The sequence below is a fragment of the Somniosus microcephalus genome, chromosome 10, assembly GCF_052327205.1.
Source record: "Somniosus microcephalus isolate GS21.2 chromosome 10, FLI_Smic_1.0, whole genome shotgun sequence".
Taxonomy (NCBI): domain Eukaryota; kingdom Metazoa; phylum Chordata; class Chondrichthyes; order Squaliformes; family Somniosidae; genus Somniosus; species Somniosus microcephalus.
Genome location: NC_140996.1, coordinates 108418926 through 108443807, shown reverse-complemented (window position 1 = coordinate 108443807; position 24882 = coordinate 108418926). Strand labels below are relative to the sequence as shown.

General features: G+C 47.5%; 1 protein-coding gene across 1 annotated transcript; it reads right to left on the bottom strand.

Annotated features, from left to right (window-relative positions):
• Window positions 1-235: 235 nt before the first annotated feature.
• Window positions 236-24882, bottom strand: LOC147111620 (stromelysin-1-like). Its single transcript, XM_085998283.1, has 10 exons — window positions 24856-24882; window positions 22022-22176; window positions 14521-14666; window positions 14035-14160; window positions 6958-7119; window positions 5843-6017; window positions 3117-3235; window positions 1081-1237; window positions 868-971; window positions 236-324 (listed from the first exon to the last, which is right to left on the bottom strand). The coding sequence occupies exons 1-10, from the start codon at window positions 24880-24882 to the stop codon at window positions 236-238; spliced, it is 1260 nt and encodes a 419-aa protein (XP_085854409.1).

Below are 24882 nucleotides of genomic sequence, written 5' to 3'. Positions count from 1 at the left end.
TCGATGCATTTTCTTAAGCCTGTAAAATCTAGTTGCTGTTAAGTCAACAGTGGGTGTTTTCATTTATTCAGAGACTGCAGACATACTGGGACAATTTTAACCTGAGCCGCCTGGTGGGAAACTGGCGGGATCAGATCGGCCGTCCGTTTTACACCCCGCCCGATTTTACCCTCCACTAAAGTCAATGGAGAGTAAAATCGGACAGGAGGTGAAAGCGGTGTGGAACTCACTCCTATCAGTTGCCCACCTGGTGGCTGAGTTTAAAATGATTCCCTCTGTCTCTAGTATTTTGTATTTTTGAAGATTTCCTTTGTTTCTTTGTACCTTTTTGAAGTGTGGCACAAAGATTTGAGTGCAACACTTGAATTGTGACAGACAGGAAATCCATGCTAAATGCAACATTTTTATATTACGAATATGTACTACATAGTCCCCAGTATTCTAAAAAATATAAATTCTTAAAGACAAGAGAGAAAATGATGTCCTCATAAGGTGACTTGATGGGGCTGATGTTGTGAGGCTCAGCTGCTGGAATGGAGCCTTGCTTTATAGGAGCACAGATCAGAGAAATGGCGCTCGGATCCTCTGATTTGTGACACTCCTGATGTTCCAATGATAAATATTCAATCTGGCCTCTTCACACAATTTTGTGACCCATGTTCCTATAGATCGGGTTTTGCGCAACAAAACTGCCCTTATATTCTTAATGTAAAGAAATCCATTCAATTTAAAACTACTGAATTAAAAGAAATCCTTTTAAATCTCCCAGCTGCATCTTATTTACATCTTCCACACTGATTTTATTATTTTAATTTTACCACTGTTATTAAACTATAAGTTACCTTTCTCTACCAAGTGCACACTTACTTCGATATGTAAAAGCTGCATCCACGTTATTAGAAATTTGTGGAAAGTACTTGCTTATTGATCTTGGGTATCCACGGAACATTCGATTTCTACGTTGATTATAACTAAATAAGAAAATACATGGTACATTATGTTATGATCTCTGGGGAAACAAACAGCAGCAAAAGCATCAGAAAATGGGTCAAAGATAGAAAAAGTTATGAAAGCACTTACAGCCAGAGTTGATCTCCCACAAAGAACAGTATCCTTCTACGACCTACACCCATTGCGGCATCTATTTTATTAACATTGCTTGGAAAACCAAGGTCAGAGATGGGCTTTGGGTACCCTGATCTCAGAACAGTCCTTCTGAAACGCCAGTATTGAGATCCTGCAAGGTGAAGAGCAATTTATTGTAAAAATAATCGCAAAATGATTGGCCAATCCTCTCACACAGTTTTATATTAAACAGATCTTATCATGCTGTGTATAATTGTGATACTCACAGACGCAGATTGATTGACCTCCAGTGATGGCACACAAACAGAGACTTCCGTTGTGCTAACAATATTTGGAATAACCCATATTATTAACAACAATGAGGAGGAGCATCCTCTAATAATTTGAAAATCATTACTGGAAGGATGATGATAATATTGCAAATACTAAGGTCTAAAGAGTATTTTCTGCAACAGCCTACTCAAAGTCATTTTGTGTGCTAAAAAATAGTTATCCAAAAATTTGAATTAAGCTTTGTAGATGGTACAGGAAAGTGGGAATTTAGGGGGAGAAATTGGGTGAGTAGCGCCACCTGTTAGCGCCTAAAGAGGCAGTCAGTGGCTGTAGCACCACTGGCTGCGCCTCCCGCGATATTCAGCAGGGGCGCTAATGGTGGCGTTAGGCATTTGCGCTGTGCCGCCAGCGATGACATCATCGGTGTGCGCAGCGCCCCATTCGCGCCCCGTTCGCGATATTTGGTAGCGAATGCCGCAGTTGCGCCGTTCGCTACCCGCACCCGGTTCACGGGGCCTTACTGTGCCGGCAGCGGCGCAAGTTAAGGTGGAGGTGCGGGGCGGCCGCCTTTTTCGGCGACCGCCTGCCAGCACCTCCGTCCCCAGCCTCCTAACCCCCCCACCCCCCCCCCCCGGCATTGCCAGCTGTTTCCCGAGAGCCCGGCACTTCTCCTTGGTGACGGGCGCATTTGCCAGCACTCATGAGCGGGGATCGCGCTGTTGCAGGCACCTCCCCCTTAACAATGGGAGGAAGGCCTGCAGTACCGCAGCATGCCGTGCTGCAGCGTGCGGCGCTGCGGCACATTGCGCTGCGATATTCAGTTTCAGCACCCTAAGAGGGACGCGGAGCGCCTCGAGCCTCGCCCCGTGTCCCTCGAGGGGCAATGAAACTGAATATCTGACGATCGCTAAAGCCTCGAACGCTGCGCTAAATCCTGCGCTCAGGCGACTTTTGCGCCACTTTGGCGACCCAACCCAATTTCTAGGCCTTAGTGTTTAAAAATGCGAATTATCAGATAATTTGAACTAAACAACTTTGAATTAGGAAGAGTAAACTCTTGGGCCGAATCATCCTGGAAAAAAAATGGCGAGTTCAGGACACACGCCGTCATTAATGCACAAATCAGCCAGCAAGTTCAGGGGGTTAAGAGACACTCTGAGAGTTGCGAATCTCCAGAACTTGCTGGTCGATTCATGCCGCTCCGCCATTTGCTTCACACAAAAGGCATCTCGACCTCAGCTTCCCCATTATTTTTAAGAACTTGCTGGATTGCACATTAATTGCCCATTAAACTCGCCACAGAAAGTTAGGGCTCACAATTAACAGCATAAGTACACTTTTAACAACTTGATCATTGTTAATGCAATGCCAATCAATCTCTCCAGCCCAGAAAGAGAACAATTTAAACTGTTGAGTCTCATTTCTGCATGCAGTAAATTCTTCTTACAGATTTTAAAATTTAAAATTTCACTAAGGTTCCAGATGCTGTGTTGCCCTTGTCACGCTGTTATCAGCTCTCACTTCCAGCAAGTTACAGCACAAATTATATTCAATTTAACGGTGAAGGAAAAAGTCTAAATAATGGTGCATACTCCAGCAGGATTTGGCCCAGACATTATGCTTGATTTTTTTTAAAATAGAGAAAAATCCAAATCAACTATAATTGGTGTATGACTTTTATGCATCGTAGACAATAGACTATTATTAACATACTAATCGATTTATTACTAAAAGTAAATAAATAGGCAATGTCTAACCAGTAAAAAAATAAATATTTGTCCTCCCGCTTGCATAGGCAGCATCGATATTTGATGGGAGACTTGGCCAAGTGACGTCAACTGAGATTACCTTTGAAGACCGTGCATTCCTATAGAACCTGTATAACAATGAACAAAATTGCATCACTGGTTATCCTGGTGCAGAACTTGATGGAATCATTTTCTACATAGGTGTTCATGGCTGGAAACGACAACAGCTGTCAGTATATACTCAGAAATAACCTCAATATTCTATAATTTGTCTTTATGGGGGAAGACGTGCTATGGTCTTGCTACTTGCTACGGGCACTTGGAGAGGTTTAAGCTAATTAAGGAGAGCCAACACGGATTTGTAAAAGGCAGATCGTGTTTGACAAATCTAATTGAATTTTTTGATGAAGTAACAGGGAGGATTGATGAAGGGAATGCAATGGATGTTGTCCACATGGATTTTCGGAAGGTGTATGACAAAGTACCACATAGAAGGCTGGTTAACAAAATTGAGGCTCATGGAATAGATGGGTCAGTGGCAGCTTGGATAAGGAATTGGCTTAAGGACAGAAAACAGTGAGTTGTGGTAAATGGCTGTTTTTTAGACTGGAGGAATATAGACAGTGGTGTTCCCCAAGGGTCAGTGCTGGGGCCACTGCATTTTTTGATATATATAAATGATTGGATATTGGAATACAGAATAGAATTTCTAAATTTGCCGATTACACCAAACTTGGGGGTGTGGCAAACAGTGAAGATGATATCAATTGACTGCAACAGGACATAGAAAGGCTAGCAGAATGGGCAGACAAGTGGCAGATGGAATTTAATACAGAGAAGTGTGAGGTGATGCATTTTGGCAGAAGGAACAGAGAGAGGCAATATTCACTTAATGGCACAGTTTTAAAGAGTGTGCAGGGATAGAGGGACCTGGGAGTTAATGTGCATAGGTCCCTGAAGATGGCAGAACATATTGAGAGAGTGGTTAACAAAGCATATGGAATCTTGGGCTTCATAAATAGAGGTATTGAGTACAAAAGCAGAGAAGATATGCAGAACCTTTATAAAGCGCTGGTTAGGCCACAACTGGAGAATTGCATCCAGTTCTTGTCACCACACTTTAGGAAGGATATGAAGGCCCTTGAGAGGGTTCAGAGGAGATTTACCAGAATGGTTCCGGGGATGGAGGATCTTAGGTACAAGGACAGGTTGGAGAAGTTGGCTTTGTTTTCCTTAGAACAAAGGAGGTTGAGGGGTGATTTGAGAGATGTTTACAAGATTATGACAGGTTTGGATAGGCTAGACGGGGAAAGGCTGTTCCCACTAGTTGATGGTACAAGGACTAGGGACACAGATTTAAGGTTCTGGGCAAGAGATACAGGGGGAACGTGAGGAAAAACTTTTTTACGCAGCGAGTGGTGAGGACCTGGAACTCTCTGCTGACGGAAGTGGAGACACTTTTATGTTTTCAAGGGGAGACTGGATAGACACTTGAGGGAAATAAACTTGCAGGGCTATGGGGATAGAGCGGGGGAATGGGACTGATTGGATTGCTCTACAGAGAGCCGGCACAGACTCGATGGGCCAAATGGCCTCCTTCTGTGCCATTATGACTCTATGGTTGCTTTGTGTAGCAAAGTTGTAAACATCTTGGCATGGAGTTTCCGCTATGTTGTGCTATTTCTTTAGCGCAATTCGCCTGAAATCAGCCAAACCTCTACATAAGATCGAGGAATTTCAAGCGCAAATTACATCCAGCGCAAATCGAGTTTCTGCGATCTTTTGCACTAGTTCTTTATGATGCTGTTACACATACAAATGTTCCTGTATAAATGACCCTACTGCAGATTTTAAAAACTGATTAAATTAATAGCCTCATTTAAAGAAAGCAGTCGCAGAAAAGGCATTATACATAAAAAGAAAACTTCAACTGCTAGCAATCTGAACTAAAAACAACAAATTGTTGGAATTACACAGCAGAGCCATCAGCATCTGAAAAGGAAAAAAAAAAGTTAACATTTTGGGTTTAACCTTCATCATGTGCGGATCCTGCTGGCAAATATCCAGCTACTATATTTCTAGCAATTTGATTTTTTATAGCAAAGATGTTGCACTATTTTTTTAGCTTGCTACCAGTTGCTTGCGGTCTTTTCACTTTTACACAGCCTAAAATGAAGGTCAGACATGTTATTGGCGCTCTATGGCTGATATTAGGTTCACTGGGTGGAAAGGGGGAGGTAGCAGCCCTGAAATCAGACCACTGCAATTCCCATCCCATTCCCGCTCTGATCCTGCCCACTGCCTGGTCCTTCACAAGGGCAGCCCAAGTGCCACCTGAATCAGGTGGCGACTCATTAAATTATTCAAATCGGGGTCGAATGATGTAGATAGGTCACCAATTGAAATTTCGGTACAAATGGGTGGAGCACACTCTGTCCATTGGTACCGGGCAGTGAGCGGTCTAACTAGTGGTCCTTAAAGCGACAGCTGGCGGCCGCTCACAAACTGGGCTGGGAAATATCTAACTCTTTTTGGTGGAACCAGGAGCAGCAGGAGCTTCTGCTCGCCCTCCCCCTCCCACAGCGTCCGACTATTGACCATCTCAGCAAGAGAGTGTAGGTGGCAACGTTCGCTGCTGGGAGTTAAAATCGGCGCATCTGAATTATTTTTTCGTTGAGCTGTGGAAATATACATAATTTAAAACTAACATGAGATTTAAAAAGTACTTTATTTACCCATTCTTAAAAAGATAAATATTTCTTTGTATTCTTAAGGCAGCATCCGTGAACAGGTTTGGGTCACAGGTTGGTGGTTCCTCTGTTGGAGGCTGGCTTGTTGTTTGTGTTGGAGGCTGAGTTGGTGCTTGTGTTGGAGGCTGAGTTGGTGCTTGTGTTGGAGGCTGAGTTGGTGCTTGTGTTGGAGGCTGAGTTGGTGCTTGTGTTGGAGGCTGAGTTGGTGCTTGTGTTGGAGGCTGAGTTGGTGCTTGTGTTGGAGGCTGAGTTGGTGCTTGTGTTGGAGGCTGAGTTGGTGCTTGTGTTGTCGCAATTGCGGGTCCTGAATAAAGAGATATGATTATAATGTGGAATTAAAGGAAAAAGTTATTACAATGTAAATAGTTATTTGGCACATAGAAGGAAAGGTCTATTTTCACTTTAAATTCATTTTCATACTCATGAGTATTAACTGTTGGGCTATAAATGTTGCTGGAATATTCTACCATTTTTTAAGTCACTCGATTTGAACATATTTTGCAAAATTGGTGTATTATAACATTTATTTTCATATCATAAAACTTGAAGAAATAATTCATTAACCTGTCATACTTTGACATTCAACATTCAAAACACACCTGTCTTGCATGGACTGAAATGCACTGCAAAAACATGAGCAGAACTTGCATTTATATAGTACTTTTAACATAGAAAATGTATTGAGGTGCTTTAAGAGCTGGAATTTCCGTGGGGGTTCTCCAGAACTCCTGCTTAACTTCAGTGGAAAGTTGGCATAAACCACAGAAAAATGGCACAAAGAACTGTTTCCACTGTTACACTGAAGTTTCCACTGATCATCTGCTGAGGTTATGGCAAGACATTGAGAGAACACCTGCGGAAATTTTACCCCAAAATTGATAAAAGGGAGAAGGAAACAAACACCAAACAAGGTGAAGGAATTAGGAGCAGTGACAAAAGCTTGGTTGACAATAGTTTTGAGGCAGTTTGAAAGGTGGAGAGAAAAGTGGAAATGAGGAGTGTCTTGAGGAGGGAATTCCAGAGGATAAAGCAAGGCGGGTAAAAGGCTCTGCAACCAATGGTGGGACAAAGGGAGGTTGGGATGCACAAGTTTTGGGTACCGTATAAAGCCTGGATTCCTCGAACATCATCTTTTGGAAGAGTATACCCATCTGTGTTCACAAATTCATAGAAGGGAAACATCAAAGCGTTTTTATCCTTAGAGTGATCGAGTCCCAGAGAATGTCCAAACTCATGGCCAGCAACAAGGAACAAGTTGATTCCTAGAAAAACAATGTTAAAGTATTGTGCTCAAACCTGCTTAAACTAAAGATTATGCAAAACTTTTCATTAGTTATAAGCATGATATCTTAGTTCTTCTGTCAATTTTCTATGTTGCTACTGAAATTGATTCTAAAATTACAGATCAACAAATTTACAGTGATGATACTGAGACTACTGCCTCTCATCAATAAGTATCAGGTAGGTTACATCACACACTTGTAGTGATCCAGGTTCAAATGGATCAGAAAGTGACCACAGGAATGAAAACAAGCCGATTACCAGTTGAACATACTTTATGCTGGCAATTCAATCTGAAAATAATAAGGTAAATTTTCAGATCCTAAAGCTCTGACACTGAGATCAGAGCACTTGATTCATGGCACTCTTACTTTTCCAGTTGTTACAGGCAGAGGGAGTTGACAACGCCTCCAGAGTGGTCTCAGTGATTACTGAAATGAATGTAAATGATGTAGTGGGAAGTTAAGCTGCATGTCAGGTTTGCAGTCTGACAGTAGGTAGAGTGCATAACCTGCATGAACCTCATTAAGTGATGTATCTGGTGATAAGTGATGCCATTTATACCTGGGCAGAATGGAATGGATACCTCCTACCCATGTTACTCCTAATTTTACATTTGGGTATGCAGTCCCTTTAATGGTCTGCCGGCCCATTCAAAGTTACGTGCATGCGCAAAATTTTACATTGGAAAAGTTGGTCCTCTGTGCAGTCATGTTTCCAAGTGTTTGGAACAATCAACACCTCCAGTGCAGTGACTGCACACTCCTAGATGAACCTTCAAGTTCAATGTGGCCATAGCTTCTTTAAATATCCTGGCTAAAAACACGTCACGGATGATGTCATCAGGCCCGCACCATTTAATAGGGCTGGGTAACATGCAGGGTGGCCTTAATAGGTCTGATTCGCGCAAAGTCCATTTCTGCAGCAGGATGGAAGCAAGAATGGGGTCACGACCCGCCACGGTGACCCCCGGCACTGTTAACAGGCAATTAATTGGCACTAATCCCCTTCCCGCCTCGGGGAGGCAGGTCCCAGTGCGGGTCGGGTACCCGCCTCCTTTGAAACTGGCATGGAGGCAGGTTGGGTGCGGGATAGGTTCATGCCCCCCGATTTTGGGATTTTAACCCCCCAACACGCCTCCAATCCCGCCTCCACAGCCCAATGAAAATCCTGCCCCAAGTGTTCGTCAGTTTCACTGATTACACTGATGGCTATGGGGGGATGGCGGGCCCACAGCGCAGCTAGTATGAGAGCAGTTAATGACTGATCGCAACTTCAGGATTTCTGTGTTTAGATGCGCATGCGCTACATCCTAAAGTTGTGGTCAGTTTCAAAGGAGAAGTAATGGAGAATGCTGTTAATGTGCCGTTATTACCCATTGCAGATTGCGGTCCATTATGTTTGGGTCAAATTGCTCTGTGCTATTTTAAAGACGACTTTATTTTAAACAGGTTAATGCCTGTGTTAGAAGAGAGAACATAGGAATTTGATGCAAATATATTAAGCACTAATATGAAATAAGAACACAGTGTAATTTCAAGGTTATAAAAGCTCAGATTCCCTTGCATTCCAGGGTGGTTCTTGTAATGTATGTACCTTTAAGGGGAGAACTACTTTATACAGCTCCTGTATACTGTAGTACCGGCAGTGACCACATCTGTATATAAACCCTGAGTAGTGATCTGTATAGCTAGTTCTAGAGTAACCCTCATTCAGTAAACACCTGTTGAATTGTTCCCTGCAGTTTGTTGTCTGATTATTGAAGGACACAACATTAAGAAACACGGACATAACAGTGGCGATGCGCAAGTTCGAACCTACCTGCAACTCTGCATCACCTCCCAGGGGTTCGCTCCTGGAGAACAGTGGAAGAAGGTCGAGTCCAGAAGCACAGGCGTCGACCACGGGCAACCGCCCAGTCATCCAGCGGAGATTTGAGCATCTCAGGGGAGGCTGTCGAGAGCCAGGCTTGGCTTTCCAGTCACGGTGGTCCAGCGAAACAGGCTGGCAACAGGTACTGCACAGACCCTTCCCGGACAGCGATGGGCTAGAGCCCGACCGAGCGGCACAGAAAACGGCCGATCAGCGTCGACGGGGGAGAGGGAGAGGGCAGAGCGCGCAGAGCACAGCCGGTGTTCAAGGGCCGAGCAGCATCAACGGGGGAGAGGGACGAGAGAGAGCAGAGCGCAGCCGGTGTTCAAGGGCCGAGCAGCGTCATCGGGGGAGAGAGGCGTGCAGGAAAATGCAAGGCGCTGCCATTGCCATGAGGACCGCAGAGAGCGGCATTGGCAGAAGTGCAGGAGCAGCGCACGAAACCCACAGGGCGTCGCCATTTGCCACGAGGACCACTGAGAGCGGCATTGGCAGCGGCGCGGGAGACGCCATTTTAAGCTGCAGCGGGGAAGGAAGGAAAGCGCGGGAGACGCCATTTTAAGCCAGTCTAACCACACCCAAAAATGCCGAAGAGTGGCAGTATCACAGCGTTCGACAATGAAGTCGAAGATTGGATGACATATGTCGAACGCATAGAAGTATACTGCAAGACGAATGAAGTGCCAGATGACAAGAAAGCGCTGTTATTGTTGAATTCAATGGGTGCAAAAATGTATGGCCTACTATGAAACCTAGTAACCCCAGAGAAGCCAGTAGAAAAGGATTTTGAAAACATAGTGTCAATCCTACAGGACCACTTAAACCCCACACCGCTGCTGATAGCAGAAAGATTTAAGTTTCACAAAAGGAACCAGCATAAAGATGAAAATAATGCTGAGTATTTAACGGAACTGTGCAAGCTATCGAAACACTTCCAGTTTGGAACGGGACTAGCAGATACTTTAAGGGACAAGTTTGTGTGTGGGCTTCAAAGTGAAGGAACCCAGAAACGGCTTCTATCAGAAAAGGATCTTACGCTGGACAAGGCTTTAAGCATTGCAGTATCACACGAAGCAGCAGCACAGGGTGCTGCAGAGATACAACGGAGGCCGCAAGAATATGGCACAAATGAAATGTCATACGGAACAGTGAAGTGCTATCACTGCGGCAGAACAACACACGACCATAATGATTGCTGGTTCAAGGACAAAGTGTGCAGACAGTGTGGAAAAGTAGGATACATAGCAAGATTCTGCAGGTCGGGAAAGAAAACCAGCAGCAAGAAATCGCCACAGGAGAAGTACAATAAGGTACATAAGGTGACGGAGAGTAGTTCAGACGAACAGAAGAGTGATACAGACTCCGGAAGCAACGAGCTGGGTTGTCTGAAACTACATAATGTGATCAAAACGGAGGATCACCAAACTATCTGGGTCACGCTCAAGATAGCAGGAGTCCAAGTGAAAATGGAATTGGAAACAGGGTCAGCCCTAACAGTCATAAACCGAAGGGACTACAAGCGGCTATTCTCACATATATTCTTGAGAGCTCCAAAGATTGTCTTGAAGACGTATACGGGGCAAAAAGTCTACCCCAAAGGAAAAATAAGGGTGAACATTATATATAACGGCAAGGAAACATCAAAAATGGACCTATATGTATGGCCAGATGGAGGACCACCACTACTAGGACATGAATGGATCCGGAAGATACAGCTAGATTGGCATTCCATACAGGCACTGACTGTGGCTTACAAAAAGGATGACGACGTCACACCTGGGCGACTGTCAAAGATCCTAACTGACGCGAAAGAAGTATTCCAGCAAGGACTCGGAACACTAAAAGGCATGACAGCGATGATTAAAACTGAAGAAAACGCAAGCCCCAAATTTTTTAAGGCCAGACCGGTACCTTATGCGATCCGCCCAGCCGTTGAAGCAGAGCTGGAGAGTCTGGAATTTTCAGGTGTACTGTCCAAGGTAGACTGGAGCGAGTGGGCTACACCCATTGTCCCTGTGATGAAAAAGTCGTTGAGCAGCACGCCTGGGGAACCGAGGAAGGTTCGCATCTGTGGGGACTTTAAGGTACAGTGAACCCGATCCTTCACACCATACAATATCCACTTCCGCGGATTGAAGATATTTTCGCCTCGCTATCTGGAGGGAAACGCTTCACTAAGATTGATCTGGCCCAGGCGTATCTGCAAATGGAGGTAGATGAAGCATCAAAAAAATACCTCACAATCAACACCCATAAAGGTCTCTACCAATACAACCGGCTGGTATTCGGGGTAGCATCAGCTCCGGCTATTTGGCAGAGGGCAATGGAACAAGTCCTGCAAGGGATCCCAGGGACCCAGTGTTATTTGGATGACATCCTGGTCACGGGCGAAAATGACAGTGATCACCTTGCCAACCTGGAGCAGGTGCTCACTAGATTGCAGGAATATCGGCTCCGAGCTAACCACACCAAATGCGAGTTTTTTATAAAACAGATCTCGTATTCTGGCCACGTTATCGATAAAGAGGGGTTACATAAGTCCCCAGAGAAGATTGAGGCAGTAGTCAAGGCTCCAGCACTGGAAAATATGTCACAACTGAGGTCGTTCCTCGGGCTGGTAAACTACTACCATAAGTTTTTGCCAAATTTGTCTACAATACTACACCCACTGAACACCTTACTGCAAACTGGGGTGCCATGGAAGTGGAGTGACGAATGTAGACGAGCTTTCCAGAAGAGCAAAACACTAATCACATCCAAAGAGGTATTGGCCCATTACAACCTGGCATTACCAATTCGGTTGGCATGTGATGCGTCACCCTACGGCATTGGAGCGGTGCTGTCGCACAAATTCTCGGATGGCTCAGAGAGGCCAATAGCCTTTGCGTCACGATCACTAACCTCAGCCGAGCGTAACTACGCCCAGATTGACAGGGAGGCCCTCAGCCTAGTGTGGGGAGTGAAAACGTTCAATTACTATCTGCACGGGCAGAAGTTCACCTTGCTGACTGACCACCAACCACTTGTCTCCATCTTTAATCCAAAGAAGGGCGTTCCGGTGATGACTGCACAACGGCTACAAAGATGGTCCCTTTTTCTAGGGGCGCACCAATATGAAATCGAATATAAGGGCACGAAACAGCATTGAAACGCTGATGGGCTATCACGCCTGCCACTGCCTACTGCGGAGGAAGCACGAGCAGTGGATCCTGTTGAAATATTGCATTCGACTAGAATCGAAAAGGAAACCCGAAATGACCCGACACTGTCTCGGGTATATGATTTGACGGTGAAGAGATGGCCAGCACATGGCGACTCACTGTTGCCAGCATTCTCATCCAGAAGAGAACAGCTGTCAGTGTGCCAGGGGACCTTGATGTGTGGATCCCGAGTGGTAATTCCACCCAAGTTAAGGGAGAGAGTGCTCAATGAGCTTCATAAACGTAATCTGGGAGGGTTGAAAATGAAAAGCCTTGCTAGGGCTTATGTGTGGTGGCCGGGGATCGATCAGCAAATCGAGGACCTGACAAAGAGCTGCTCAGGATGCCAGAGGCCCAAAATGCACCACCACATGCCCCTCTACACCCATGGGAGTGGCCCTCATCTCCATGGCAACGGGTGCATATTGATTTTGCTGGTCCATTCATGGACTCAATGTTTTTAATAGCCGTGGATGCGCACTCGAAATGGCCTGAGGTCATCAAAATGTCCTCCACCACCACGGAGAAAACTATTGCAGTCCTACGGACCATTTTTGCCAGGAACGGCTTGCCAGAGCAGATTTGCTCTGATAACGGACCACAGTTTGTGTCCGAAGAGTTTCGAAGATTTATGAAAAGGAATGGGGTAAGGCATTACACATCCGCCCCATATCATCCAGCCACAAATGGATTGGCTGAGAGGTTCGTACAAACCTTTAAGAAGGCAATAAAGGCTATGTACAATGACAACATTCCGCTGCAGCACAAGGTGGACAATTTCCTGTTCGCCTACCGGAATGCGACACATGCAGTCACGAACCAGGCCCCAGCCATGATGTTCTTTAACCGAAGGTTAAGATCTCGCCTGGAATTGCTCAGACCAAACGTACGAAGAGATGTTGAGAGTAAGCAATTCCAGCACATCCATGAGAAGCCAACAAGGAACTTCAATGTAGGGCAACCAGTCTTGGCCCGCGACTACCGAACAGAAAAATGGCAGCCAGGAATGATATGCACACGGCAGGGCCCACTAATGTACACAGTGGACGTTGGGGAGAGCATCGTGAGACACCATGCTGACCAGATCCTAGAGTCACAGGAACAAGTCAACCCCATGCCTCGCCCATACGTACCTGGTGATGAACCCGACGTACAGGTAGCATCTACCCCAGAAACAATAGCATCGGAAGCTGATGAACCAACCGACGACAGGGGGCCAGAATCGCCTCCGCACCAAGAGCAAGACACTCGGGAAAGGCGCTATCCAGAAAGGATCAGGAAGCCTCCCGAAAGACTGAATTTATAAATAGACTATTTTCAGTTAATGTTGCATGTTAAAAGTGTTAATTGTAATTAGTTTGTTATTTAATTGTTAAATGAGTGTTATGGTACTGTTAATCTAAAAGGGGAGGAATTGTAATGTATGTACCTTTAAGGGGAGAACTACTTTCTACAGCTCCTGTATACTGTAGTACCGGCAGTGACCACACCTGTATATAAACCCTGAATAGTGATCTGTACAGTTAGTTCTAGAGTAACCCTCATTCAGTAAACACCTGTTGAATCGTTCCCTGCAGTCTGTTGTCTGATTATTGAAGGACACGGACATAACAGTTCTTGCCACAGAATAATTGCAAGGTAGAGAGCAATACATCACATTTCAATATGTTTATCCATTCATCTAAATTTCAAATCCACGCTGGTGGCAAGCAACCTGCCCATGAATTTCAAAAATGCACTGTTGACAGCAGAGGGTGCTTTCCTTCAACAAGGACTTGAGAAATTTAGCTCATTGAGTTTGAAATAATAGTGAAATACATTTACCATTAGATCCGGTTGTCCAAGTTTCAGCCTCATCGAAATGAGCATCACCTCCAAGGCCTGGTCCAGGAGCAAAGGCATGGGCCAGAGTCCCAGAGGGTCCATCAAATGGAAAAAAATCGCCATGCACTAGCAAGAAGTATTGAACAGATATGTCAGTAAAGAATATTTGGCAGCTAAGGATGGAAACATCGTAAACGTTTGTTTGAACGTATGAAACAAAAAAACGATGCTGGAAATACACAGTCGACCAATCAGCAGCTGTAAAAAGACACTGTTCGTGTTTCAGGTTAACCCTTCATCAGACTGAAGGCCTGTTTTATCTCTTAGCCTTCAGACTGATGATGGGTATGCACCTGAAGCATCACAACCTGTCTTTTCTATTTACAGATGCTGACTGGTCTACAGTGTATTTCCAGTATTTTCTGTTTTTATTTTGGTTTGCCAGCATTTGCAGTTTTTACTGATAATTTTCTTGTTTGAACATACCTCCAGCAGCAAAAGTAATTTCAATGTCTGCCGCGGATGTTGATTTTGTAAATGTCAATGGAGTAACATCACTCCAAATTTTGAAAGCCTGCTTCAAAACATTATCCACAGCCTTCTGCGGTAAGTCACTTGTATATTTATTTATTCTGTGTGGAGACAAAGTCAAACACATCACTGTTCGAAAACCCTAAGAAATAATTATGCTGATCGTACGCAGTTGTGTCTGAGATCAATATCTGTCCTTCAGAAAACACCTCACAGCACCTGCGCCAGTCACTTCTACAGAATCATAGAATCATAAAATCATAGAATGGTTACAGCACAGAAGGAGGCCATTCAGCCCATCGAGCCCATGCCGGCTCTCTGCAAGAGCACTTCAGCTAGTTCCACTCCACCGCCCTTTCCCCATAGCCCTGCAATTTTTTTTCCTTCAGGTACTTATCCAATTCCCTGTTGAAGGCCATGATTGAATCTGCCTCCACCGCCCTTTCAGGCAGTGCATTCCAGATCATAACCACTCGCTGCGTAAAATGGTTTTTCCTCATGTCACCTTTGGTTCTTCTGCCAATCACCTTAAATCTGTGTCCTCTGGTTCTCAACCCTTCCGCCAATGGGAATAGTTTCTCTCTATCTACTCTGTCTAGGCCCCTCATGATTTTGAGCACCTTTATCAAATCTCCTCTCAACCTTGTCTGCTCTAAGGAAACAAGCCCAGTTTCTCCAGTCAATCCAAGTAACCGAAGTCCCTCATCCCTGGAACCCTACTTATAAATCTTTTCTGTATCCTTTCCAAGGCCTTCCCATCCTTTCTAAAGTGCAGTGCCCAGAATTGGACACAATACTCCTGTTGAGGCCGAACTAGTGTTTTAAAACTGTTCAACATAACTTCCTTGCTTTTGTATGCCTCTATTTATGAAGCCCAAGATCCCGTAAGCTTTTTTAACCGGTTTCTCAACTTGCCCTGCCACCTTCAACGATTTGTGCACATATACCTCAGGTCTCTCTGTTCCTGCTCCCCTTTAGAATTGTACCCGTTAGTTTATTTTGCATCTCCTCGTTCTTCCTACCAAAATGCATCACTTCGCACTTTTCTGCGTAAAATCTCATCTGCCACATGTCTGCCCATTCCACCATCCTGTCTATGTCCACTTGAAGTCTATCACTATCCTCACTATTCACTATAATTCCAAATGTTGTGTCATCTGCAAACATTAGCATCCAATCAGGGGGTTCAGCTGGCGAGTTGCAGGGGGAGCACTATGTGAGTCACTGAGCAAAAATGAGGAAGAATGTTGACAGGAGAACTAGCCCCAAGTTTCCTTCAAATGCTGAGCCTGGGGATTCAGACCGCAAACATAGAAACATAGAAGATAGGAGCAGGAGTAGGCCATTCGGCCCTTCGAGCCTGCTCCACCATTCAATGAGATCATGGCTGATCATCCAAATTCAGTACCCTGTCCCTGCCTTCTCCCCATATCCCTTGATCCCTTTAGCCTCAAGAAATATATCCAACACTTTCTTGAATATATTTAATGAACTGGCCTCCACCGCCCTCTGTGGTAGAGAATTCCACAGGTTCACCACTCTCTTGTGAAGAAATTCCTCCTCGTTTCAGTCCTAAATGGCTTACCCCTTATCCTTAGACTATGACCCCTGGTTCTGGACTCCCCGGCCATCAGAAACATCCTTCCTGCATCTAGTCTGTCCAGGCCTGACAGAATTTTATAGGTTTCGATGAGATCCCCTCTCAACCTTATAAACTCCAGTGAGTATAAGCCCAATCGACACAATCTCTCCTCATACGTCATTCCTGCCATCCCAGGTATCAGCCTGGTCAATCTTCGCTGCACTCCCTCCATGGCAAGAAAGTCCTTCCTCAGGTAAGGCGACCAAAACTGCACACAATACTCAAGGTGTGGCCTCACCAAGGCCCTGTACAACTGTAGCAAGACATCCTTGTTCCTCTACTCGAACCCTCTTGCTACGAAGGCCAACATACCATTTGCCTTCTTAACCGCCTGCTGCACCTGCATGCTTACCTTCAGCGACTGGTGCACAATAACACCCAGGTCTCTTTGCACTCCCCCTTCTCCCAATCTATTGCCATTCAAATAATAATCTGCCTTCCTGTTTTTGCCACCAAAGTGGATAACCTCACATTTATCCACATTATAGTGCATTTGCCATGTTTCTGCCCAATCACCCAACCTGTCCAAATCGTACTGGAGTTTCACGACATCCTCCTCACAGCTTACCCTCCCACCCAGCTTTGTGTCGTCTGCAAATTTGGAGATATTACATCCAATTCCCTCGTCCAGATCATTAATATATATTGGCCTAGAAATTCAGTATAGCCACTTTTGGGGCAGTAAAGTCGGGTGGCCGCTAAAGTTTGCGCCCGGCGCAAAGTCGCGCCCCCTTCGCTGATATTCAGTCGCATCGCCCCAAGAGGTTGCTGCTGCGCAAAAACAGGCGATGCACGACTATCTTTTGGCGCTAAGCCGGCGCTGCTGAGCGATAGCCCCGAGGCTGGGCGCAGCGCAGGTGCGGCGAGTTCTTGATTGACGGCAGACACTCTGGCGCCGGTCATCTCATAAAGGGGGAGAGTGGATTTGTTTGCCTGCCACACCCTGCACACTGCAGCCCTCAACCTAGGCCTGACCACTTCAGCTTCACCTGTACAACGCCCAGGACTATGGAGAAGGCCAGGGAGAGAGCGCAACGCTTCAGCGACGGTGGCCTGAGGGTGCTGGTTGGCGGAGTGGAGCGCAGGCGCCATGTTTTGTTCCCAGAAGGTGGCAAGAGGCCGCTGCCCAGCGCCTACCGGAAAGCCTGGAGGGAGGTGTCCAACAGGGTGTCTTCCAACAGCGTGGTTGCCAGGAGTCCTGTGCAATGCCGGAAGAAGTTCAACGACCTCACTCGGGTTGTCAGGGTGAGTACCCTTTCCAGTGTCCTCCTCATCCTTGCATGTGCACCTCACATTATGGGCAAAGGGACCTGAAAGCCCTAATGGCCAGCCCTCATCCAGCAGCTATGGGACTGGCATGAAAATCAATTGCACATTCAGCACTTTACACACTGTCCAAGCTATTCGACCATGGGAGGCATTGCAGACAAGATCAGGGCATCACACTGTACAAGCTATTCGACCATGGGAGGCATTGCAGACAAGATCAGGGCTTCACACTGTACAAGCTATTCGACCATGGGAGGCAGTGCAGACAAGATCAGGGCTTCACACTGTACAAGCTATTCGACCATGGGAGGCAGTGCAGACAAGATCAGGGCTTCACACTGTACTTAGAGGCCGTCCTTTCTCTTGCAGGCCAAGGTTGCGCACAACCGGCGCAACCGAACTGAGACCGGGGGAGGCCGTCCTGACCTCAAAGAGCTCTCCGACCTCGACCAGCATGTGGAGCGCATTATGGGAGGCCGGCTGATTGGCCCCGTCGCCAGTGGAGATGCCGACCCTGTTCTGGGAACCAATGGTAAGGGCATCACCTTTTGGACCTCTCTCGTTCCACTTGCGCATCAGATCAGCATCCTTTGCCACTGTTCGACCAATGCGGTGAATGGCACCACTCATGCCTCCCTCGCTTCCGCCCTGTCCTCACTCTAAAGCTGCTCTTGTGCCTTCCTGCTTTCAGATGGTGAATTGCCAGGTGAGGAGGCGGGCCCTCAAGCTGCCACTGTCAGCCCTTCGGAAGACGAGGAGGAGGAAGAGGAAGCCGGCCCATCAGTGCCACCCTCAGCCGCGCCAGCCCATGGCGATGTAGGGGACACGTCTTCCCTGGAGGGGAGCCGGGGGGAAGGGTCGGAGGAGACTGAAGCTCCGGGGCCCAGCGGCCTGCAACAACGCGGGAGGGGTGGGGAAGCTCGGCGGACTTCTCCCCAGAGGGTGAGTGCGGCCTCCAGTCCTGCGACGGTCAGCGCAGAGGAGGTGCGCCTCCTAGAGGAAATGGCCGTCCAGGCTGAGCGCAGGCACACTGAGCTCATGGCTGCAGTGGCAAGGATGCCTGACTCCATAGAGTCACTGGCAAGGAGTGTGCAGGAATTCGGGGCAGCACAGGCCAGGAGTCTGCAACAATTCAGTGCAGCACAGGCCAGGAGTCTGGAACAATTCAATGCAGCACAGGCCAGGAGTCTGCAGGACATCGCGGCAGCACAGGCCAGGAGTCTGCAGGACTTCGCGGCAGCACAGTCGGCTTCTAGCCAAGTGCTCAGTCGTGCCATCCATTCACTGGCTGGTGTCATGCGGACACAGACCAGGGCCACACGGGCACTAACTGCTGCCACCCTCGCTGGATCAGCCAGGCATCGCCAGGGCACTCGCCGCGCAGCAGCAGCCCAGCAGTCTGTCCTTCAGCTGTTTGCTGCGCATGCTGCAGTGCTGGCCCGTGCGAGTGCCAATGTGTCAGGCGACCAGCGAGCACCTGCGATCTGCCAGGTTGCCACCATTCCTGTAGCCGACACTGCCACTCCGCCATTGCAGCTGCCACGAGCTGCTGGACAGACTGCTGCCGCCCAGCCAGAGTTGGAGCAGTCAGCAGCCGGACACTCCAAGGCCAGAGCTGGTGCAGGCCGACCCCCAAGGGCATCTGCCGTCTCGCCATCTGCCCCTCAGCAGCCTTCCCCCAGTCTTGCTGCAGCCACTGGGCTCCCATTGAGGAGGAGCAGCAGGGCGGGCAGGGGGCAGGCAAGGATGCGCAAGGCATCGCCCTCACAGGGCAAAAAGTAGAGGTATGCACAAATGCCTGGTGCTTGTAAGGCCGGCACTGGTGCAGTTGTTTTTGTGTAAGGCCGAGACTGGTGTCTTTCTTTCTTTGTGTAAGGCCGAGACTGGTGTCTTTCTTTCTTTGTGTAAGGCCGAGACTGGTGTCTTTCTTTCTTTTTGTAAGGCCGAGACTGGTAGCTTTGTGTTTTTGGAGGGGTCTTCTCCACATGAGCATGTAATGTGGGAAGGGCAGAGGTTTTCAATAAATTATTGTTGTTAAATTGCAGTGTGCATGGTTTTTTGGTTAAGTCCTGGTTGCCCTGCTCGGCTGAGGGCTTGTGGAGCGGCTACATTCATCTGCTGACATTGGCACAAGCCAGTCCCTGAGAGGGGGCCTAGAACCGACGTTCAATAAGCCGGCGACGGGCGGCCCTTGCACTTTCTGCCTCCCTCCTGTGCTGGTCCTCCTCCTCCTCCTCCTGCTCCTCCTCCTCAGGTGGTCCTCCAATCTGTGGTGGCAGTGGCTGAGTCCTGCGGATAGCCAGGTTGTGCAGCATGCAGCAAACGACCACGAAATGGGAGACTCGCTCCGGCGAATACTGGAGGGCTCCACCGGAACGATCCAGACAGCGGAACCGTTGCTTCAGGATGCCGATTGTTTGTTCGATGCTGTTCCTGGTCGCTTGATGGCTCTCGTTGTATCCCTCTTCAGCAGGGGTGCTGGGCGCACGGAGCGGGGTATTCAGCCAGGTACACAAAGGATAGCCTTTGTCCCCGATAAGCCATCCTCATGGGTGAGGCTGTGCCTGGAACATGTCTGCCACAGAAGTCTGGTGCAGGATGAAGGCATCGTGGCTGCTGCCTGGAAAGCGGGCATTGACAGCTAGGATGAGCTGCCTGTGGTCACACACCAGCTCTACGTTCAGCGAATGGTAGCCCTTCCGGTTGCGGTAATCCTCGGCATTCTCCAGAGGTGCCCGCAAAGCCACATGCGTGCAGTCAATGGCGCCCTGCACCATGGGGAAGCCCGCGAATGCTGCAAAGCCCATTGCACGCTGTTGCTGCTTGGCAAGGGCCATGGAGAAGGAGATGAACTGACGTCTCCTTTTGAAAAGGGCATTGGTGACCTGGCGGATGCAGCAATGCACGGCGAACTGGGAGATGTTGGCAATATCCCCAGTAGCGGATTGGAAGGAGCCGGTGGCATAGAAGTGGAGAGCCACCGTCACCTTCACTGCCACCGACAGAAACGTCCTGCTCCTCAGCTGTGGCTGCAGATCACCGCCAAGCAGCTGGCAGATCTCTGTGACCACGTCCCTTCTGAATCGCAGCCTCCAAACACACTGCTCCTCAGACATGTTGAGATAGGAGAACTGCTGGCGGTATACCCTGGGTGGGTAAGGCCTCCTTTGCCGACGCCTGTTGCCCCCTCTCCATCTAGCCAGGGCTGCCACTCTCTCACGGCGTCTGTGAGCCCTTTGGATGTAATTGAGAAAGCTAGCGTTGACACCCATTGCAGCCCCCATAATATGCTGGCAAACAATGAGATGTCAATGAAGGCAAAGACTAGTGGAAAGCTGTGGCCTGAAGCCACAAGTACCTGTCCGAGTGCTGGGCCAATGCAGAAAGCTATCTACCTTGGTCTCTCTCCAAAGATCCGTTTCGCAAGAAGGTGTGCTGCGAAATGGCAGCCTTTTATATTGCAGGAGGAGTGCCCTTTAATTTGCGCCCCCCGCGCCCCGCATCGGCTGAGCACCGTTCCACTCTAAAGTCGCTAGGGGCGCCAGGCGCACAATGGGGCGTTGCCACTGAAGTTCCGGTTGGGGGCGCACAAAGGGCGTTGCACGAGGAAGTGACGTCATGATCTGCGCGCGCAGCTGAGCGCGCGCAAAGACTTTGCGCCGCCGCTAAATCTCTAGTGAAGTTGGGGCGAGGCGCAGTTCGCGCTGCGCCCGGGCGCTACCCGCCTAGCGCCCGACATCTACTCCTCCTAAGGCGCTAATGGCTGGCGCAACCAACTGAATTTCTAGGCCATTGTGTATAAAGGGCCTGCCTACAAATTCAGTTTGGAAGCTCAGCACAGGCACTTTCTAAGTACATTTGAGGGTGTGCCAGGCATTGTGAAAGGTTTGGGGGCAGGGAAAGGACGGCTAAATCTTGAGCGCCTAAGGTGGAAATGAACTTGGTGTGTATGTCTTTTCTGAGCCTCCTCTTTCTCCTCCAGAACCAGTGGAAAGAGTGGTTTGCCTGGTGAGATAGACATGCATACCACTGTGGTTCTGGACATTTAGAGTGCCTTTGTCAAACACTCTCAGATTGGAGATCAGGTGCAGCTTCAAACATTTATATCCCATAAAAAAGCACAAAAGCTGTAAATTTGTTATATTACTTTGTAGAAACTTTATTCCAACACCTACCAAGAAGACTGCCTCTTAGAGGAGACAAATGGCTATATCGACATGTAGACCAGTGGCCTTTTATAAGGGCGATGAGCAACTGGAATACAGTTTTCAAGGCTTTGGTTGCATTGAAGCCATCGGTTATTTTACATAATTTTCTGGGTCTTAACGAGCCTGCCCATGCCAAGAGTGCAGGCACTCAGTGCCACATGTTCTACGCAGCTGCTGAAGAGTGCGCTAAGTGGAACGGACACAGAGTAAGCCTAGTGCCTAAGTGATGGATAGGCTGCGTCATTTGTGCCTCATGTACTTGCTACTGAGACCGATCCTCGCAAAATCGACCAATGTTACTGAATGAACAGGGCATGTCACATGACAAGAACCATACCTGTAGGTGAGATCATTCCGTTCAAACTTAGGTCGATCTGGAAACAAATTGAAGTCTTTGGGATCAACTACTCCACATCGAGGAGGATTAGCAATTTCCATTGTTCCATTGACCAGGCTTGCAGTTATTTTCATATTATAGACTTTCTGTGTTCCCTAGAAGCAAGAAAAGGGTTTATTTCCAGAGTGATTATTTGCACGGCATTTTCTGCCTCCCTCTGCACATGCTGGCCTGTTTGTACCGCGCGTGCGCACTCGGATAGACGAGGAAGCCGGAAGTGGGGCCGACCTGAGCCTGAGGCCTTTGGGTCCCCTTTCAAAAATCAGTGACTATACCAAAGGAGCCTTCAGAACTTTTGTCTAGAATGTCGCTCTGATTATCTACATGAACATTTTTGTGGCCTTCAGAGAGAGAGAGAGGGAGAGCGAGCCTGGAGGAGAGAGAGTGAGAGAGAGACTGGGGTGGTGGGGGAGGAGAGAGAGAGACTGGGGGTGGGGTGTAATGTTATCTTAATAACGTAATTACGAGTCTCCCAAGCAGTTGTAGTGGAGTGCCATTTATTCAGTCCTGACTCTGTGTCTCCTAGTCCAGTACCTCAAGCATGGCCAAGATGGCGTCCGCTCCCGCCCCCAGATATGACGTCAGCCATCAGCCAGCTGTCAATCAAACCCCGCTGTCTTTACGACAGCTACGGTTATCCATATATCTCCCCCCTTCAGTGAAGACATAACACAGTCACAACATAACATAACATAACACATAGAACACTTGTTAACGTCATATAGAAACAGTCAGTGTAACTACACCATTGGTATAAACCTTACCCACACCCAGGAGTCCATTAACTGTTTACAGTCTTATCAATCCCTGTCTACAGGTCAAGTTTAACTACAGGCTTTCTGGTGTGCTGTGACCTGCATGGCTGAATGGGTGTTTGCTGAACCACCCCAGTTGTATCCCTTAAGTTCATGTCTGTACCACACAGGTCCCTTGTCACATTATCACTATTGTGTCCTTCGTCACTTTGTGGCATTTCCCTCATCTCGTCTCTTTGTGGCATTTCCCTCATCTCGTCATCCTCTCTGTCCTCCTGAGGCTGAAAGTTCTCTGTGGTTTTCAGTAGGTGCCTCCTGTTTCTGCGAAACACATTGCCGTTCTCTGTCATGACACTGTATGACCCGGGGGCGACCTGTTGTAGAACGGTAGCTCTTTTAGGCCATGACTCAGGCCCTTCAATGCGAACTATATCCTTCTCCTGTAGAGGCTCCAATGTAGTGGCTGTGCGGTCATGAAGTGTTTTTTGTTTCTGTTGTAGTTTCCGAGCCTTGCCTGCCCACACCTCATCTCTGTGGTCAGGTGTGACATAACTGGGAAGTCGTGTATGGATTTTCCGACCCAGTAAGAGCTCAGCTGGAGACTTGCCACTTGCTAGCGGGCCCGCCCTGTACGACATCAGGGCCAGATATGGGTCAGTGTTGCTCTGTGCTTTCTTTAATAGTCTTTTCACAATCTGTACCCACTCTCCGCTTTTCCATTCACCTGAGGATAGAGCGGACTGGAGGTTACATGATTAAACTCATACTCTAAAGCAAATGACTGAAACTCATGACTGGCATAGGGAGGGCCATTATCAGAGACCAGGGTTAGAGGGATGCCCTGCCTGGCAAAGATTGACTTCAGGTGAGTTATCACAGTTCTTGATGTGGTACTGGACAAGAGAGACATCTCCAGGTAATTGGAATAATAATCAATAACTAACAAATAGTCTTTTCCTTCATAGTGAAATATATCAGTTCCGACCTTTTCCCAAGGTTGTGATGGGAGCTCTGTGGTAATGAGGGGCTCTTTTGTTTGCTTGTAGTGATACTCCTGACATGTAGCACACTCGCTGATCAACTGGTCAATATCAGAGTTCATGTTTGGCCAGTAGAGTGCCTCATGTGCTCGCCTTTTTGACTTTTCTGCACCCAGGTGCCCTTCATGTATCCTGTTGAGCATTTCTCGTCGCATAGAGGTGGGCACTACTATCCTGTCACACTTAAGCAGTAATCCATTGACCACAGAGAGCTCAGACTGAATGTGATAATATTGTTTACATGACCCTTTCTTCCAGCCCTCTTAAAGATTTCTCATTACTTTACTCAGGACTGGGTCCTTTGATGTCTCTGTGACTATCACTGATGGTTGTTCCTGTGTGGTGGGCAATGCTGCGTAGACCATATCCACATGAAGAGCCACATCCTCTTCTGATTCACTGTTTTGTGTGGCGTAAGGTGCAGCCCTGGATAGTGTGTCTGCAATGAACATTTGTGTCCCTGACACATATGTTAGCTCAAAATCGTAACATTGAAGTCTCATCATTAGGCGTTGTATCCGTGGTGACATGTCACACAGATTCTTCTTTGCGATCCCTAGCAGTGGCTTATTGTCCGTTTCTAGGATAACCTTGGGAAGACCATAGATGTAGGTATGAAATTTTTCACACCCAAATGCCAAGCCAAGGCACTCCTTCTCGATTTGCACTCTGTAGCCATCATGGAGCGTGACGCATACGCCACTGGTCGCCAATCTCCTTCATCTTCCTGTAGAAGGACAGCCCCTAATCCATTCTTAGAGGTATCTGTGGACACTTCTGTCCTCTTTTTAGGGCAGAAGAACTTCAGTAGGGGTTCACTTGCTAGAATGTGTAGCAGCCCCTTCCATTCTCTCTCATGTTCATGTCCCCATTGGAACTCTGTCTCTTGGTGCAGCAGTTTTCTCAGATGAACAGTTTTCACTGCTAGATTTGAAATGAATTTTCCTAGGTAGTTAACCATGCCAAGGGCCCACTGAACCCGTTTCTTGCCCTTTGGTTTATCCAT

Bases quoted from the DNA above. Each gene is read 5' to 3' on its own strand.
- LOC147111620 (XM_085998283.1), bottom strand. From the start codon at position 24,882: ATGGATAAACCAAAGGGCAAGAAACGG. The intron at 14,161-14,520 runs GTATGTTCAAAC...ACTTCTTGCTAG, and splicing joins AATTACTTTTGCTGCTGGAG to TGCATGGCGATTTTTTTCCA. The intron at 3,236-5,842 runs GTAAATAAAGTA...ATTGTTATACAG, and splicing joins ATTTATCTTTTTAAGAATGG to GTTCTATAGGAATGCACGGT.